This window comes from Canis lupus, chromosome 20 (assembly GCF_011100685.1).
Source record: "Canis lupus familiaris isolate Mischka breed German Shepherd chromosome 20, alternate assembly UU_Cfam_GSD_1.0, whole genome shotgun sequence".
Classification (NCBI taxonomy): Eukaryota; Metazoa; Chordata; class Mammalia; order Carnivora; family Canidae; genus Canis; species Canis lupus.
The window spans coordinates 57,784,712-57,802,499 of NC_049241.1; the positions used below are offsets into that span (position 1 = coordinate 57,784,712).

Consider the following 17,788-nt stretch of genomic DNA (forward strand, 5'->3'; position numbering starts at 1 on the left):
CGCGCCGCCGCCGCCGCCGCCGCCGCCGCCGCCGCCGCCGCCGCCGCCCGCGGCCCGAGCAGCCCCCCGCCCGCCCGCCCCGCCGCCCGCCCCGCCGCTGGATGCCGGCGGCCGGCGGCCCAGCTCTCAGAGGCGGGAGCGCGGCGGCGCGGGCGGCGGCGGCGGCGGCGCGGGGCGGCCGGCGGGCGAGAGGCGGGGGCGCGGGCCCGAGCGCTAGCGCCGCCATGCCCGGCTCCACCGGCCAGCCCGACGGCGGCGGCGGCGACCCCAGCCCGCGCCCCCCGCCGCCGCCGCCGCCCGCGGGCCCCGAGGAGGCCGCGCCCGCCGCCCGCCCCGCCGCGCTGCGCCTGGCGCTGGAGCAGCTCTCGGGGCTGGGGCTGGGGCTGCGCGGCGCGGGCGGCGCGGGCGGCGCGGGCGGCGCGGACGACGAGGGCGCGGGCGGCGGGGACGGCGCGGGCGGCGCGGACGGGGCGGCGGAGCCCGCGCCCCCCGACGGCCGCGAGCCGGCGGCGCCCGCGGGGCCCGAGGCCGCGGCTCCCGGCCCGCTGGCGCTGCTGGACCCGGGCGGGAGCCCGCCGCCGCCGCCGCCGCCGCCGCCCCCCTCCCGGCCGCCGCCCGACGTGTTCGCCGGCTTCGCGCCCCACCCCGCGGCCCTGGGCGCGCCGGGCCTGCTGGCCGAGCAGATGAGCGCGATCGGCAGCCGCAAGAAGAGCGTGAACATGACCGAGTGCGTGCCCGTGCCCAGCTCCGAGCACGTCGCCGAGATCGTGGGCCGCCAGGGTGAGTGGCCGCGGCCGGGCGCCGCCCCCGGAGCCCGCCCCGCCCCGCCCCGCCCCGCCCGGACCCCGCACCCCGCGGCCCGCGCTCCCCGCCCGGCCTCGGGGCCGCCGAGCGCCTTTGTCCCGCGCGGGCCGCGCCAGAAAGTTGGGCGCCCCCGCGCCCCCCGCGGCCTTTGTCTGCGCCGCCGCCGCCCGCGGGCCCCGACACCCGGGGGCACCCGACACCGGGGGTGGGCGCCCGGCACCCAGGGCGGGGCTGCGGGGCGGCGGGGGCGGCGGGGGCGGCGGCGAAGTTTGCTACACCGAGGGCGCTCGTCCCCACTTGCAGGCCCTGCTGGCGGGGGAGGGGGGCGCGGGCCGAGAGGATCCCCACCCCGCTCGGAGTTGGGGCCGCGCTGGAGGACCGGCTGCACGAGCCTGCTGAGGGCCGGGCTCCGGGGCCTGCCCTGGGGGCACCGGGCCGCGGGCCGGGCCGGGGGTCCCGGCAGCAGCATTGTCAGACGGTCCCTGTGGCCGCCCCATTGTTCTCTTTGTTAGAGAGCCAGCCTGAGATTTGCAGGGTGACATCAGGCCGGCCGCCGCTCATTGGCCCTGGAGCCGGAGCTGCGGGGCGGGCGGGCAGGAGGGTGGTGGGCAGAGCTCCCCCGGACACACGCCCACCCCCCTTTTCAGCCGGCGGCCCCAGCCCCACTTTCCCCTGCCTCCTGCCCGCACCTTTCTGTTCACCACTCCCTGCTCGCTGGCCAGGTTCTAGAACCTGGGGTGGGGACTGGGCGGGGCTTGAGGTGGAGCTGCAGGACTCTCGGGCTGGCCTTCGGGCTGGGCTCGGCTGGCGCTGGCCTTCGGGCTCAGTAACAGGAGCTGGAGACCCGGTGGGGGGTCTTGAATTGCAAGGTGGCTTGTTACTCCTGCCGCCGGGGGTCAGAGGACCACAGGGATGCTCCGGGCACTGGCCTCTCGGAGTTCTGGGTGGGAGGGGTGGTTGGCCAGTGAGTCCTGGGGCTTTGGGTGAAGGTGCAGCCACGGGCCCTCCCCACAGCTGGCAGCAGGAGGAGCAGGTGTGGTGCTGGGCTGAGGGACCAGGAGTTGGGAGCAGTGCCGGGGGACAGGTGGTTCCCTGGGCCCTGTCGGCTGCCTCCCATGAGCAGGACTCCAGGCCCGACCGCCCCATCCACCCCCTGCCCCAGTCTCTCTTATCTGCTCCAGGACGTGTGACAGGCCCACTGCCACGTGCTGACCGTCCATTAGCCAGTGGCACGGTGGGGGTGGGGGGGACGACAGACGCGGGAACCGGCCTGGGGGCTGTTGCCCAAAGTCACAAGGCTGATCCACAGGCTGCTGGGGCGCGGAGCACGAGGGCGTGTTCCCTGCGAGTGTGTGTGTTCTGGAACCCCGGGAGGGCCCTCCAGAGAGGCTGAGTCCACCCCAGTGGTGGCGGCAGTCGAGCCGAGGACGTCCGAACCCGTGCCTTTGGTTGTGCAGGAGCACGCTTGGGGCGCCCCAACCTGCGGGGTGTGCCTTTCACCACCTGTTTATTGGGTGCCGGCCTGGGGTCTTGCTGCTGGCAGACAGCAAGGCCGGCTCCGGGGGTGCGGACTGGGCTGGCCCTGTGACCCCGGGCAGGGGAGATCTCCTCTCTGTGACAGGTTGGGGGGGACAGCACCCCCTCCGGTGCTTTGTGAGGATTCTCAAGTAAGAGGGTTCTAATCCCAGCAGCGGCTGGTACGAGGTAGGGTGCAGGGTCCCGGGGAGGGTGCCAGGACAGGGAGTTCCAGGAGCACCTCTGGGACCTTCTGTGCCCTGATCCTGACCCCCGCCGTCACCCATCCACTCTCCACCTTGGGGGGTTCCAGCCTGTCCCTCCACCAGTGCGGGGCCACAGCTGCTCGGAACGCCGCCTCCTGCCCAACCCCAGGTGCAGGCCGCTCCATCCCCTGGAGGGGGCCAGAGTCCCCGACCTGTGGTTTCCCCTTTCCCAGACACTTTACCTGCTGTTCTCTGAGCTGTTTTTTCCATCCCACAGCAGGTCTGCGCAGCCCCCGGGGACGGGGCAGGTGGTTACCACCCCCGAGAGTGCCCTCCTCCCTGAGGCTGGGTGGCCCAGAGGTGCCCCGCGTGGGAGCCTCGGCCTGCCCCGCCTCGCTGAGCCTCCAGATCCCCCCCGAGAGGACGCTCTGTAGCTTCTGGTCACGGGAGGGGCCGAAGCTGGGTCAGCAGGGCTGTGATTCGAACCTTAGTGCCCTGGCTCTGTCTGAGGGAACGGACGTGGCCCCGGAGAGGACTTGTGCCCTCCGAAGCTGCAGGGTGGGGGTGACGGCCCCCTTTTACAGACAAGAGAAGGGAGACTCCAAAGGGAGTCAGCAAATGTCACCTGGGAGGCTGGTGCCCGCTTGCCCCGCGTGTGACCTTGGCTCCCATCAGCGTGCACCCCCGCTGGGCGTCCCTGGGGGCCCCCTGCCTGCTGAGTGGGTGAAGGGCGGCCGTGCCCCGAGCCCCTCTGTCTGCTGCTGTGGCCAGGGCCGGGGCTCAGCCTGGCCCCCCTCAGCTCGGGGACGCCTGCTTTGCTCACCGCTCTCCCCCGCTGACCCCACCCCTGCAGGCCTTGGCTGCTCGTCCTGGCGGCTGGTGGTGGGGCCCAGAAAGAAAGGGGTTCCCTGTGTTGGCCGCCGCATCGGAGGGGGTCTCCGAGCCTGTGAGAGGGATGAGCCCGCTGCCCCCGCAGAGCCACCCTGCCGTGATGCGGCCCAGCCTGCCTGGGCCTGCTCTGGGGACAGCACCCCACCAGGTTGGGCAGGGGCATCCCGAGGTCTGTCCCAGCCCCGTCCTGCTTCCAGGGCTCCGCCCACCCTTCGCTGAGCCAGGAGCCCTCCCCTGACCCACGTCCTTCCAAGGGTGAGGCTTGTCCCCTCACGACTTCCAGTGCTGGTTGATCAGCGAAGCCTGTGGTGACTGTGGGGTCCCTGGGGGCAGCGCCTGAGTTCCCGAGCGCCCAGCATACGGGGGTCGGGACCCCAGAATGAGGGCATGCGAGCAGCGGGCCCAGGTTCTGTGTGGGGACCCGCCACCCCCGTGTGAGGGAGGTGGGCGTTGCTGGGTGGTCACCCGGCTCCTGGGGGACACCTGCTCGAGTCGGCGTCCTGGTGGCCCAGGAATTGGCCTCGGCCGGCAAGCAGCCCCCCACGCCCTTTAGGGGCCTGGCCCCGCCGTCACCTGTAGCCCCTACTCCACAGAGCCGTGTCCCACCACTCTCTCCAGGTGCCACCTCTTAGGGCTGTGGCACGGGTGGGGCTCGGCACCGTGGGTGTCCCGCCGAGTGCGCCCAGCGAACGTATCCCCTCGGCCCCGCGGGCTCCATCTGGGGCTCCGGGACCGCGAACAGGGCTGCCCTCCGGCTGTGCCAGGGCGCCCTCAGGGCGGGTTCCCCTGTGCCCTGTGGCCTGGCCCCGCCTGCCCGCCCCCGGGGGGCCTGGGACTCCTCACGTGGGGTTGTGATCCCCTGGCTGGGAGCCTCGTGGCAGCAGGCACCTGCTCGGGCTGCAGGGTCTGGGCCCTTCTCCTGGCGAGGAAGCAGAGCACGGGACCGGCCTCCGGGAGGCCAGCGTCCTCCAGCGCACTGACCCTCATGGCCCGCCAGCCTCGGGGAGCTGGGAGGGTCCAACGGGAGCAGCTGAGGGATGTGTGCTGGGGCCCTGCTGTAGTCCCTGTGGGCTTCCTGGAGGAGGGGGCGCTGGGCAGTGACCTGATGGACGCTTGGAGATGGCAAAGGTTGTGCAGGGGGCCCTGAGGCTGGGGCAGGGGAGATGCCAGTGAGGCCATGGGGGCCAGTGGCCCAGGACCCGGGAGAGGGGATGGGGGGGCTGTGCCCGGGCTCTGGGTGAGGCTGCCCCCTGGCCGCCCCTGACTGTGTGTTCTCCTTGGGAGACGTCAGCTGCGCTGTTGTCTCGGTGCCAGCCTCTCGCCGCGGTGGCCTCGTGTGCCTCCGGCCTCGGGAGGGGTTCTGCTGGACTCCTGGGCCCCGACTCATGGTGGCACAAAAGGCCCTGGGGTGGTGGTAAGAGACACCTGCAGGCGCCCCCACCGAACACCCTGCGTCTTGCCCGCCGTGCAGATCCCCCTGCTGCCTGCATGGGCTGTGGCCGCCTGGGCCGTCGGAGGTGCCCTGTGCAGGGTGCATGGGGCCCGGGCCCCTGTGGGCTGGGGAGGCCCGCTGGTCAGGAGAGAATCCTAGGTGGATGCTGTAGTCCGACCGGGCTGCCCCACCGCTGCGCGGGGGGTGCTGTCGAGGGCTCTGCAGACCATCCGTGTCCCTGGGCTGCCGGTGGCTCCTTGCTCACAGGGTGGTCTGTCTTCTCCATGTCTTCATGTCCTTCCTCTTCTAAGGGACACCTGTCGTGGCTTCAGGGCCACCCCACTGCGTGTTCCCTAATTACACCTGTAGGGTGTGTCCCAGTAAGGTCCTGTTCACAAGGACCCAGTGGACATGAATTTTGGGAGACACTGTTTAACCCACAAGGGGTCCTCCTTGCAAACGTGCCACACGTCAAGCCTGGGACCAGAGGGGACACGGGGAGATGTGTGTCTGAGGATACAGCCCCGGGTGGGTGCGCAGAGCGGTGGGGGCTCCCAGCCCCCCTCGCCGGCTGGCCCTGCAGCTGCCCCCGGGAAGGGCTGTCCTGGGGAGGGTCCCCGTCCTCACAGTGTTTCCCCCTGCCTCCTCCAGGGTGCAAGATCAAGGCTCTGCGTGCTAAGACAAACACATACATCAAGACGCCCGTGCGTGGGGAGGAGCCAGTCTTCATCGTGACCGGCCGCAAGGAGGACGTGGAGATGGCCAAGCGTGAGATCCTGTCCGCCGCCGAGCACTTCTCCGTGATCCGCGCCACGCGCAGCAAGGCCGGCGGGCTGCCCGGCACCGCGCAGGGTCCGCCCAACCTGCCGGGCCAGACCACCATCCAGGTGCGCGTGCCCTACCGCGTGGTGGGGCTGGTGGTGGGGCCCAAGGGCGCCACCATCAAGCGCATCCAGCAGCGGACACACACGTACATCGTGACGCCGGGGCGCGACAAGGAGCCGGTGTTCGCCGTGACGGGCATGCCCGAGAACGTGGACCGGGCGCGTGAGGAGATCGAGGCGCACATCACACTGCGCACGGGCGCCTTCACTGACGCGGGCCCCGACAGTGACTTCCATGCCAACGGCACCGACGTCTGCCTGGACCTGCTCGGGACGGCCGCCGGCCTCTGGGCCAAGGCCCCCAACCCTGGGCGGAGGCCCCCCGCGCCCACTGCCAGCCTCCGCGGGGATCCGGCCCTGGGGGCTCCCGGGGGCCCCGAGGCCTTCTACGCAGGGGGCCGCGGGGGGCCGCCAGTGCCCGAGGCCGGCCCCACCAGTCCCTACGGAGGCGGCGGCTCGGGCAACGGGGGCTTCACGTTCGGCGGCGACGGCCCGGGGGCCCCGGCGGGGCCGCCCGCCCCCGAGGACTGTGACTTCGGTTTCGACTTCCTGGCGCTGGACCTCACCGTGCCCGCCGCCGCCACCATCTGGGCCCCGTTCGAGCGCGCGGCGCCACTGCCGGCCTTCGGCGGCTGCTCGGCGGTCAACGGGGCCCCCGCGCCACCCGCCCCGGGCGCCCGGCGCAGCAGCGGGACCGGCTCGCCGCGCCACTCGCCCACGCTGCCCGAGCCCGGCGGCCTGGCCCTGGAGCTGCCGCTGGCCCGCCGCGCCGGCCCCCCCGACCCGGTGGGCGCCCTGGCCTGGCGGCCCTCGCAGAGCGCCCTGGCCTCCTTCCCCGGCACGGGCTTCTCGGCGGCCGCCCCGCCGTGCGCCCCCCTGGACCCCGGGGCCTCCGAGGGCGGCCGCAAGCCCCCGCCGGCCGCGTCCTCGTCCTCGTCGTCGTCCTCGTCCTCGTCGTCGGCCGCGCCGCCCCCGGCCGCCCCCGGCCCGGCCCTGGCGCGCGAGTGCGTGGTGTGCGCCGAGGGCGAGGCGATGGCCGCGCTGGTGCCCTGCGGCCACAACCTCTTCTGCATGGACTGCGCCGTCCGCATCTGCGGCAAGAGCGAGCCCGAGTGCCCGGCCTGCCGCACGCCCGCCACCCAGGCCATTCATATCTTTTCCTAGCGGGGGGCCGGGGGGGCCGGGGGGCCGGGGCGCGGGGCCAGCCTTCACAGACGAGCTTTAACTCGGCCCCAGGCGTGGAGACGGCTGCCCGACGGCATCTCAGTTCCTAACAAATAAACAGTATTGAGTCGACAGGTTAAAATAAACCAGAGAGAAAAGGTCTGCTTGCACTTTTTATTTAAGACTCCCCGCCCCCCAGGGTGATCTTTTTAAGGAAAAAAAAAAAAGATATATATATATACACACACACACATATATATATGATTTTTACAACTCTCGCTAGTCCTTTGGGACTCGGATTTCTGACTTGACAGTGCTGGCTCCGGACACCGCCGCAGCCTCTGCGAATCCCCCCGAGGAGCCCTCTTGGGGTCCACCGGTTGCCCTTTTGTACGTCCGCGGGGGACAGGCTGGAGGGGGTGGGGTGGGGGGCAGGGGGGGCCCAACCAGAAATTTCTAACTTTTGTTTTTAATTATTAATCCCCTTCTGCTGTGGTTTCTGTTGTCAGTTTTTAAATTTTTTTAAATTGTGTTTTTTTTAAACTTTTACTTTTTACCTCTTGTGTATATGTAGGGAATTTATAGGGAAATATGTACTTTATGAAATAAATTTTAAGAACTAAAGTATATTTTATTTTAAATAAAGTAACGGACCTTTAATCTTACACAGCTAAATTACTGATTATATATTTGCTGAGCTGACTTAAGGGTTCAGAAAATTGTATCAAGAGTTTTATTTTTTGACTTCAAAGCCTTCTTAATAAAGTCTTTTTACTACATGTGAGCCCTTGGCGTGGTGTGGGGTGGGTGGGCGTGGGAGGGGGAGGATCAGGGGAGGGGAGCTCGGATCCAGTCCCCGCGCCCCCTAGGCTTCCAGAAGGAGGGATTCGGACTGAGGATGAGGGTGTTCGGTCCGGAGGGGAGGTGGTGCAGCCAGGCCCCCCGTTTTCCTGGGGCTTGGGCCCCCTGACCCTCCCAGCCGACGGCCAAGCACAGGGGCAGCTGTGGCCGCTGTGAAGATGGGGTGCCAGGCTCTGTGCCGTGTGGTGGGGGGGGACTCCCAGTCTCACTGTGCAGAAGGGCAGACGGGTCTGAGTCCCACCTCCAGGAGGGGTTCGAACACCTGTCCGTCCCCGAAGGACCTCTGAGCGATGACCACACGTGCCACCCTCCCTCTCCGGGTCTCGGGAGCAGAGGACGATGCCCATGGGACCGCTAGGCAACTCAGGGCAGGGTTGGCCCAGAGTCGGGAGTGGGACCATGGGTTGGACCGTCTGTAGTCATCGGGTGCCACTGAAGCTCCCAGGGGAGAGAAGAAAGCCCCGGGATGCGTGGAGGGTGGGCTGTGAGGCGTGGGACTGCTCCCGAGACAAGCTGGGGAGCCAGGGGCCCGTAGGCTGCTGGCCTGAGTGCGCACGGAGGAGGGGTCTGCACACGGAGCCTGCTAGGAAAGGTAGGAAGGAGCAACCCGGAGGGCCTCCAGGAGGCGGCGGGGGGCTCAGGGCGCCAGGTGGGTCGGGGCACCAGGAGGGGCGATGGGCGCCCCGCGGCCATGGTCTCCCGCTGAGTGGCGGCCCCCCCGGCGGCAGGGCTGGGGGAGTGTGGAACAGCCACCCACCCGGGGGTCCTGCTCCGCTGGAGTTTCCCTAGCTCTGGTGAGGGTCGTGGGTGAAGTGGTTAACCGTGGCCCCAGAACCCAGGAGTGGGCCTTATCCAGAAAAAGGGGTCTTTGTGGATATAACCAAGGATCGCCGGGTGGCTCCTCGTGAATTAGGGCGGGCCCCTAGTCTCACGACGAGGGTCCGGATAAGACCATACGGGCCAGGATATGGGACCGGAGCAGGGAGAGAAACCGAGCGAAGATGGAGGCAAGTCCAGGGGCGCCTGAGCCCCCGAGCTGGAGAGGTGGGGAGCACCTGCCCTTGGACCAGCCCCCTGGCCAGCGGTGAGAGAACAAAGGCGTGTTGTGCTGTCACCAACATTGTGACAATTTGTTTCAGCAGCCGCAGGAGCCAGTAGGGCGGGTGGGCAGCACGCAGGCCGGGGCCGGCCCACCACGCAAGGAGGGGGCTGGACGTGGCTGCCGTGGCCCTGGGCGACTGGACAGAAGTTAGACCGTAGCCACCGTCCTGCAGGAGGCTACGGGGGCAGTGGGAGGCGACAGCGTGGGGACCAGTCCCCCTGGCATTTTGGACAAAGAGAAAGCAGCCCCCCTCGAGGGACCGAGGGGTCAAGGGAGAGACAGGACACCCAGGAGGTTGAAACCAAGTCCTGGGAAAGGAGGTCGGGACTGGAGCCCAAGCAAGGGGTTTCAGAAGATGCAATGGGCGTGGGCCCGACCTGAGGACATGCCGTCCTGGAAGCATCCAGAAATGTCTGAGGGATGTGCTCGCTCCCTGCTGAGGGGCTGTGAAGCTGATACTCGAGAGGCCAGAGTTGCTGCGGCCCTTGGGGAAAGCTGAGAGATGGCCAGAGTGGGCTCTCGTGCTTGCCATCTGGGGCCCTGGATCCAGCTGTGCCTGCAGGCAGCCCGTCCCAACCTCCCAGTTATGAGTGCCAGCGAGCTCTCCTGCTTTGCTTAAGCCACTGTAAGCTGGAGTCACTCGAACTCATAGCCACCTACGGGGGCTACATTCCTGGGGGTGAGGGGTGCTGCGCAAAAGCAAGGCCATTACCGGGTGCAATCAGCTTCACAACTAGACGTGCTCAGGGAAGCCAACGACCGAGGCAAACCTTCATTGCCCTTATCACTTGTTTTTTTTTTTTTTTTTTTAAGATTTTATTTATTTATTCATAGAGACAGAGAGAGAGGCAGAGGGAGAAGCAGGCTCCATGCAGAGAGCCTGATGTGGGACTCGATCCAGGGTCTCCAGGATCACATCCCGGGCTGCAGGCGGCGCTAAACCGCTGCGCCACCGGGGCTGCCCTGCCCTTGTCACTTGTGTCTGTGGGTTCACAGGCTCAGCACACTGCGGTGACCCGTCCAGTGTCTTCTGAGAAGACTTTATTGTGGGTCCCATAAGATTTCAGGGAGACGAGAGGGTAAGGCTGTGGTGCTCGCATCTGTGAGATGGAGCCACCAACTGAGTGGGCTCAGTGGGAGTGATATGTCACCTGCACGACCATGTGTAGGGAAAGCAGCTCTAGGGACAGACACGGGAGTCCCCTCCTGGCCTACCACTTGCCTGCTGCATGCCCCTGGGCACGTTATCTCCCTGACTTGTCTTCTTCTCTGTAAAGTGGGGACTTAATCAGCGCTTAACCATGCGCAGCCGAGTATAGAGCCTGGCAGGTGTCCCTGGTCGTCCCCTCTCTCCAGCTCTTCCCTCAGATGGATACATCTGCGGGGCATCAATTCAGACACAAGACCTCTGAGGCCAGGAAAACACCAACAGACCAAATAGAACAAACAGAGCTTGGAAATGGGAAGGTGCTCAGCGTTTGCTGGGTGCATGGATGGATAGGTGGGTGGTGGGTGAGTGAATGGATGGAAGACGGATAAGGAGTGGATGAATGGATGATGGGTGACTGGATGGATGGATGGATGGATGGATGGATGGATGGATGGGTGGATGGATGATAGGTGGATTCATGGATGGATGGGTGGGTGGTTGGATGGGTGGATGGATGGATGGATGGATGGATGGTTGGGTGGATGGATGGGTGGATGCAGGATTGATAGATGGGTGGATGGATGGATGGATGGATGGAGGATTGATGAATGGATGGGTGGATGGATGGGTGGTGTGTGGATAAGTCAGAACAGAGGAGGAAGGACTAATTTTGCTGAGAGATTCAGAGGAAGGCTAGCTGGAGAGGTTGGTTGGTCAGGGGGAGACAGAGTAGGAAAGACTTGGAAGTGGTGGGATCACAAGTCAGATTCAGGGAACAAAGAGTAGTCAGGGAGACAGGTTCAAATAGTGGGAGAAAAGGCAGAAATCCTGACCTGGAAGGTGGCCTTGGAACTCGTTCTTCAGGCCTGTCAGGGCAGGCACCATTTTCGCCACAGCCCACCTCCCCCCTGGAGCCTCCCCTTCACAAGGAGGGAGCCACGCCAGCCCTTGCTGGACGGCAGTGGCCAACAAAATTTAAATGTGAATGTAAACAGCCACTCGTGGCTGATGGCTCCTACATAGAGCAGTGTCACTCTAGAATGTTCCGGTCCAGCATTGTCCAATAATGGGACAATGAGGGCGCCTGGATGGCTCAGTTGGTGAAGTGTCTGCCCTCAGCTCAGGTCATGGTCCCGGGGTCCTGGGATCGAGCCCCATGTTGGGCTCCCTGCTCAGGGGGGAGCCTGCCCTCCCCCCTGCGCATGTTCTCTCACATGCTTTCTCTCAAATGAACAAATAAAATAATAATGGGTCAACGATAGGAATGTTCTAGATCTTCACTCTCCATCGCAAGTGCTGCCAGCCACACTGAGTGACTGAACATCTGAAACATGGCTCATGTGATTAGGAGACTGAACTTTTAATTTTGTTTTTCTTTTAAAGATTTTATTTATTCACGAGGGACACACAGAGAGAGGCAGAGACACAGGCAGAGGGAGAAGCAGGCTCCCTGCAGGGACGGCGATGCAGGACTTGATCCCGGGACCCCAGGATCACGCAGGCCCTGGGCCGAAGCCAGCCGCTCGCTCAACCACTGAGCCACCCGGGTGCCCCAGTTTTAATTGACTTTTTTTTTTTTTTTAAACTTTTATTTATTTATTTACGATAGTCACAGAGAGAGAGAGAGAGAGAGGCAGAGACAGAAGCAGGCTCCATGCACCGGGAGCCCAACGTGGGATTCGATCCCGGGTCTCCAGGATCGCGCCCTGGGCCAAAGGCAGGCGCTAAGCCTCTGCGCCACCCAGGGGATCCCAATTAACTTTAAATGGCCACCAACAAAGAGGGGGAAGCAGCACCTGGGGGAAGTAGTTTGCTGTGCAGACTTTGCACTACTTTTGATCCCGGGAAGCAGGAGGCCAGGCTGCCCGCGCTGTGGCCAGTGCGGCCCTAAAACAGCACTCAGCACAGGGGCTGCGGTGTGCTGCCGCCTCCCGCGCAGAGGGGAGCTGGTCGAGGCCCCGGGTAGGGGTGACCCTGGGCTCCCGGGGGTGGTCCCGAGAGGGAGGCGGTGGGGGAGCCCCCGAGACGGGCAGACCCCGCGCTGCTGGCGGGGAGGACGGAGGAGGGGCCGCGGGGACCCTGGAAGGTGGGGGCAGGAGGGGGTCTCCCTGGGGCGGGGGGTGGGGGGTGGCCTGGGGGTGACCAGCCCCGCCCACGCCTGGGTTTTCGGCCTCCGGAGCCCAGAACCGTGGGTGTGAGCGGTTGACGGCGCGGCGGGAGCCTCGGGGACGCGGCGCTGGGGCACATCGGGGACATGGGGCGCCCCCCCCCCCCGGGATCCAGGACACGCGGTTACGTTGAGGCCGGGGCTGCCTGGGTCGTGCTGCTCCCCGGAAACTCAGCCTGAACGGGACGTGCTTTGATTTGATGCATTTGGTAAGGGGCGCGGGGGGGGGGGGGGGAAGAGGGGGCGGGAGGGGGCGCGGGGGGCACGGGGGGGCGGGGCAACGCCTCGGTTCACAGGGGCACGCGGCTGCCAAGGGCTCGGCAGGTACAGGTGAGGCCGGGCGCGGGCCCCGGGGCTGCGGAACGGGAACCGCAATGAACCGGCCGCTTCGCCGAGGCCGCCGAGGCCGCCTGCCTGCCCCTGGGGGCGGGTGTGCCCCGGGCGGGGAGGCCGAGCTGGAAGCCACGCCCCCTTAGGCACCGCCTCTTAGGCCCCGCCCCCTTAGGCCCCGCCCCCGTGGGCGCGGGCGGCGCGTCCTCTGTCGCCACCGTGTGGCCGGGCCTGCACATGACTCCCGCAGGAGCACACACGCCCGCCCCTCGCCCGGGCTCCCCCTGGGCACGAGCCGGAGCCCCCTTTGCACCTTCCCCCCCACCCCGGCCGCCCCCGCCCCGCCGCTCAGCGCCGCCACACAGGAGCTGCTCCCTAAATGTTTGTTGATGGAATAAATGACGGGGCACCCCGCTGCCAAAGAGCTGAGCTTTTCCTTTACTCACAGCAGATCTGGCTTCGCCGGGTGTGGGAGGGGTGACCCCGAACAAGCCCAACACCCCCGTCCATGAGAACCTAGCCACTGTCCCCGGTGCCACAAAGCACTCTGGTGCGTTGGCTTTTTTTCTTTTTTCTTTCCTTTTTTTTTTAAGATTTTACTTATTTATTCATGAGAGACGCAGAGAATGAGGCACAGACACAGGCAGAGGGAGAAGCAGGCTCCCTGCGGGGAGCCCGTTGGGGACTTGAACTCGGGACCCCGGGGTCACGCCCTGGGTGGAAGCCAGATGTGCCATCCCCGGCGCCCCGTTCTCTGAAGTTAAGGGTCTGTTGGTTGGTGTCATTTTTTAGACACCCCAGGTGAGTGACACCCTGCGGTATTTGTCTTTCTCCGACTTAGGTCGCTCAGCGTAATGCCCTCTAGGTCCGCCCACGTTGTTGCAGATGGCAAGGTCTCATTTTTCGTGGCTGCGTAATAATCCCTCGTACATAATGTCCTTTTTTTGAGGTCGTATGAGGAATAGAACGTTTATTCGTAGGTGTATAGTAGTCGGAAGAAGCAAACGATCCCTTTAGAAATGCGACCAAGGAAGTTGTCCCTTTTTTTTATCATTATGTGGAGTGAGTCCTTAGCCCCCTCCCGTGTGCCCCCCCCTCCCCGCCGCTGCCCTCGGGTGACCAGCGCTGTGTTAGCCGCCGTTCAGACTGTTTCTTGCTTTGCCTCAGTCTCTCCCTTTTCCCTTCATTTGTGTGTAAGATTCTATTTATTTGACAGAGAGCCTGAGTGGGGCTGAGGGGCAGAGCCGAGGGAGGCTCCTCCCTGACGGGGGCTCGACCCCAGGACCCCGGGATCATGACCTCGCCGCCGGAGCCCCCAGGCCCCTTTGTGTTGTCCCATTTGTGTTGTCCATCTGCTCCGCCTGCGGCAACCGCATGGTGCTGGCCTTTCTCTGTTGCCCCCCAGCGTCGTGCCCCGGGCCCCGCCTGCCCACGCGAGTCTTCCTCCCTGCCAGAGGCTGAGCCATACCCACCGTGGCCACGGGGCACGTCTTAGTCCAGCGAGGTCGCAGGGCGCCGAGGCTCCTCCACGGGCGGCTGCCGCTCGGGTCCCCGTGTCCTTTGGGGTGACGCCGGCAGCGCCGTTGCCGGGCCGAGGGGCGCCTGGGCCACCTGGTTGAGGCGCCCCCGCCCTGCGCCCCGCGGCCCGGCCTGCGCGCCCCCCCCCTCCTCGCCGCCACCTGCGTCCCGGCCCCGGCAGGTGGGAGGTGGCCGCCCGTGGCTCTGACCCGCGCTGCCCGGCCGCCGAGGGACGCGGAGCATCCTTCCACGCGTCTGTGGCCAATTGTGTGTCTTCTCTGGAGAGATGCGTGCCCGGGTCTTCTGTCCATTGTTACCTGGATTATTTGGCTTTGGGGACGTTGAGTTGAATCAGTTCTTAGGAATTTCCTTCTTGCTGAGGCTGAGCACTTGGCCCTCCTGCTGTGCACAGACACTGGGGATGTGAGAATGTTGGGGGGCACATGGAGCCCCGGGCCTGGAGGGCTTCTGACCCCTGTGAGCCCCTGCAGCCTGGAGACGTGGGGTGTGCGGTCACCCGGGGCTGGACGCTCTCGGGGCAGCCACGGCTGTGGGGAAGACGGGGTCAGTGGTGACGTCAGAGCCTGGCCGAAAGGCCCCAGGGGGGCTCGGCGAGGGCTCAGCTTGCTGGAGGGACGGGGGGGGGGGCCCGGGAGGCACCCCAGGATGCTCACTGGGCCCAGCAGCCCCGCTCAGAGTAGCGGTGCCTCCCGCGAGGGCTCCGTGGCCAGCGTCCACGCGGGAGGAAGCGGAGGCTGCTCCTCCTTCCTGCGGCCCTCACCCTGCGGGCTCGCGGCTGGAACCCCCACGGGGCCTACACCTGCGCCCCTCTGGCCGGGCTGCTGCAGGCTCACCGCCGAAGCTCAGCGCCCCGCAAGGCAACGTTCTGCTCCTCGGTGTCTTCCTCCCCCTAACCTGTTAGACCAGGGTCCCCTCTCGCTCACACCAGTGTCGTTGGGGGCTGTGCACGGCCTGGGGGTGCTCCCCGCCCTCGGGTCACTGAGCAGCTCCCCCTTCCCTCTCCTGACGGTGTCTCACATCTCCCTGGGGTGCTGCCCCACCCCAGCAGCAGGGCTCCGACCTCCGTCACCCCCATTGCTGTGACCCGCTCTGCGTGTGTCTCAGTCCCCCTTGAAGCTCCCCGAGTGAACACTCACCTGCAGGAGCCGTGGGCCAGGGAGGACCAACGTGCCGAGGGGCGGCTGGGTCAAGCCCCGTGTGGCCCTGCCTGCGCGGAGGGGGCCCCCGCAGTGTCGCTGCTTCCTCCCGGCAGCCCTCCATGCGCTAGGACCCTAACACGCCTTGTACTTGATTCCTAAAGCGCTTCAGTGTGGGGAACGCCAGGTGTAAATCCAGGCAGAGAGGAGAGCAGAGGCGACCCTGCCTGTGGCTCAGGGTGTGACGGCGGCTCCCAGATCCAGTCCCACGTGGGCTCCCTGCAGGGGGCCTGCTTCTCCCTCCGCCTGTGTCTCTGCCTCTCTTTATCGCTGTGTCTCTCATGAATAAATAAAATCTTTATTTTTTTTAAGATATTATTTATTTATTCATGAGAGACACAGAGAGAGAGACAAAGGCAGAGACACAGGCACAGGGAGAAGCAGGCTCCATGCAGGGAGCCCGATGCGGGACTCGATCCCCGGACTCCAGGATCATGTTCTGGGCTGAAGGCGGCGCTAAACTGCTGAGCCACCCGGGCTGCCCCAAATAAAATCTTTATTTTTTATTTTTTATTTATTTATTTATTTTTTATTTTTTTATTTTTTTTTTTAAGATTTTATTTATTCATTCATGATAGACATAGAGAGAGAGAGAGACAGAGAGAGGCAGAGACACAGGAGGAGGGAGAAGCAGGCTCCATGCCGGGAGCCCGACGTGGGACTTGATCCCGGGACTCCAGGATCGCGCCCTGGGCCAAAGGCAGGCGCCAAACCTCTGAGCCACTCAGGGATCCCCAGATAAAATCTTCTAAAAATTTATTTTTCTCAGTTGCAAATAAATAAATAAATAAATAAATAAATAAATAAATAAATTTCTCAGTTTGGTTATTATTATTCTTTGGCATTGGTTTGTTGGCCTCTGTGCATGCACTGTCCTCCTTGCTCCCCGATCCCGGGCTCAACCCCGTGTCACCTCCATGAGGGCTCCTGGCCTTGGCCTCCCCTCAGAGCCAGGGGGAGCTTTAAGAAACAGCAAAGCCTGAGCCCCCCTCCCCCCTTCTGCTGTAAGGGGCCTGAGGAGCAACGTGGGCAGCAGGGATTTTTTTTTAAATTGTGGTAAAGTACATAGAAGATATAATTTGCCATTGAAGGGGCGCCTGGCCGGCTCAGTCAGGACAGCACACGACTCTTGATCTTGGGGTTGTGAGTTCCAGCCCCATGATGGGTGTAGCCATTACTCATATAAAAAGATAAAATTAACCATTTTAATCCTTTTAAAGTGTATGATTCAGTGGCATTAAATGTATTCACAAAAACTGTCCCTTCTAGCTCATTCCACAACATTCTATCACCCCAAAAGAAGCCATGTCTGCACTAGCTGTCACCCCCCATTTCCCTCCCCAGGCCCCTCCGAGTCCCCTCCCCGTGTGTGGATGAGCTCGTCCTGGATGTGTCACACACGTGGACTACACCCCGTGGGGCCTCCTGTGTCCGGTTCCCTCCCTGAGTGTTGGGGGCTCTGGTCGGTCCCCGGGTGGTGTGTGCGCCTCGCTCCTGCTCGCAGCCAGGGACATGCCCCGCACGTGTGGTGGACGCTCTGTAACTGTTCATCTGTCAATGGACATTTAGGGTTATTTCCATGTTTGGCTACCTGGACAGAGCTACTATGAATATTGGTGCACACATTTAAAAAAATCATTAATCCAGTGATTTTTAAAACTTTTTAATAAAGATCTTATTTATTTTTTCATAGAGACAGAGAGAGAGAGAGAGGCAGAGACCCAGGCAGAGGGAGAAGCAGGCTCCATGCAGGGACGCTGATGCGTGACTCGATCCCAGGACCTGGAGTCCCGCCCTGGGCTGTAGGTGGCGCCAAGCTGCTGAGCCACCCAGGGATCCCCCGATTTTTAAAAGTTTTAACTGTAGTCAAAATATCATATTTGTTTCAGGTGCACAAAATTGTATACATTATGAAACAGTCACCAGGGGAAGTGTGGTTACAGTCTGTCACCCTACAACATTACAATGTTATTTTTTCTTTTTTTTCTTTTTTTAAGACTTTATTTATTTATTCCTGAGAGACACACAGAGAGAGGCAGAGACACAGGCAGAGGGAGAAGCAGGCTCCCTGCGGAGAGCCCCACGCGGGACTCCACCCCAGGACCCCAGGACCCTGGGGTCACGCCCTGAGCCCTGAGCCCAAGGCAGGCGCCCCCACATGACACTATTACTGAATGTATTCCCTATGCTGTACTTTCATCCCTGTGACTTACTCTACAACTGGAAGTTTGTACCTCGTAATCCTCTTCCCCCATCTTGCCATCCCTGCACATCCTTGCACACGATTTTGCTTTTGAACACCTATTTTAATTTTTTTTAAGTAATCCCAAGGTGGGGCTTGAACTCACCACCCCGAGATCAGGCGTCCCGCGCTCCCCCCCGCCTTACCCCATCTCACATTTTTCACGTTACTTGCACCCACGCGTGTGTATTGAATTGTCCACAATTTTACCAGCTGCGGAACTTCGTGCCTCCAGCACCACACGGACCGCGCCCTGCCACAGTCCCCAACCCCCGGCAGCCACGCCTCCCTCCTCCACTTCTAGA

The 17,788-nt window shown here is 64.0% G+C and overlaps 1 protein-coding gene across 1 annotated transcript; it reads left to right on the plus strand.

Annotated features, from left to right (window-relative positions):
* The first annotated feature begins 101 nt into the window (after positions 1–101).
* Positions 102–7,135, plus strand: MEX3D (mex-3 RNA binding family member D). The gene is made up of 4 exons (XM_038565392.1): positions 102–185; positions 312–780; positions 5,500–6,882; positions 6,969–7,135. Exons 1-4 carry the CDS (start codon positions 102–104, stop codon positions 7,004–7,006), a joined length of 1,974 nt encoding a protein of 657 aa, XP_038421320.1. The 3' UTR covers positions 7,007–7,135.
* The last annotated feature ends 10,653 nt before the right edge of the window (positions 7,136–17,788 follow it).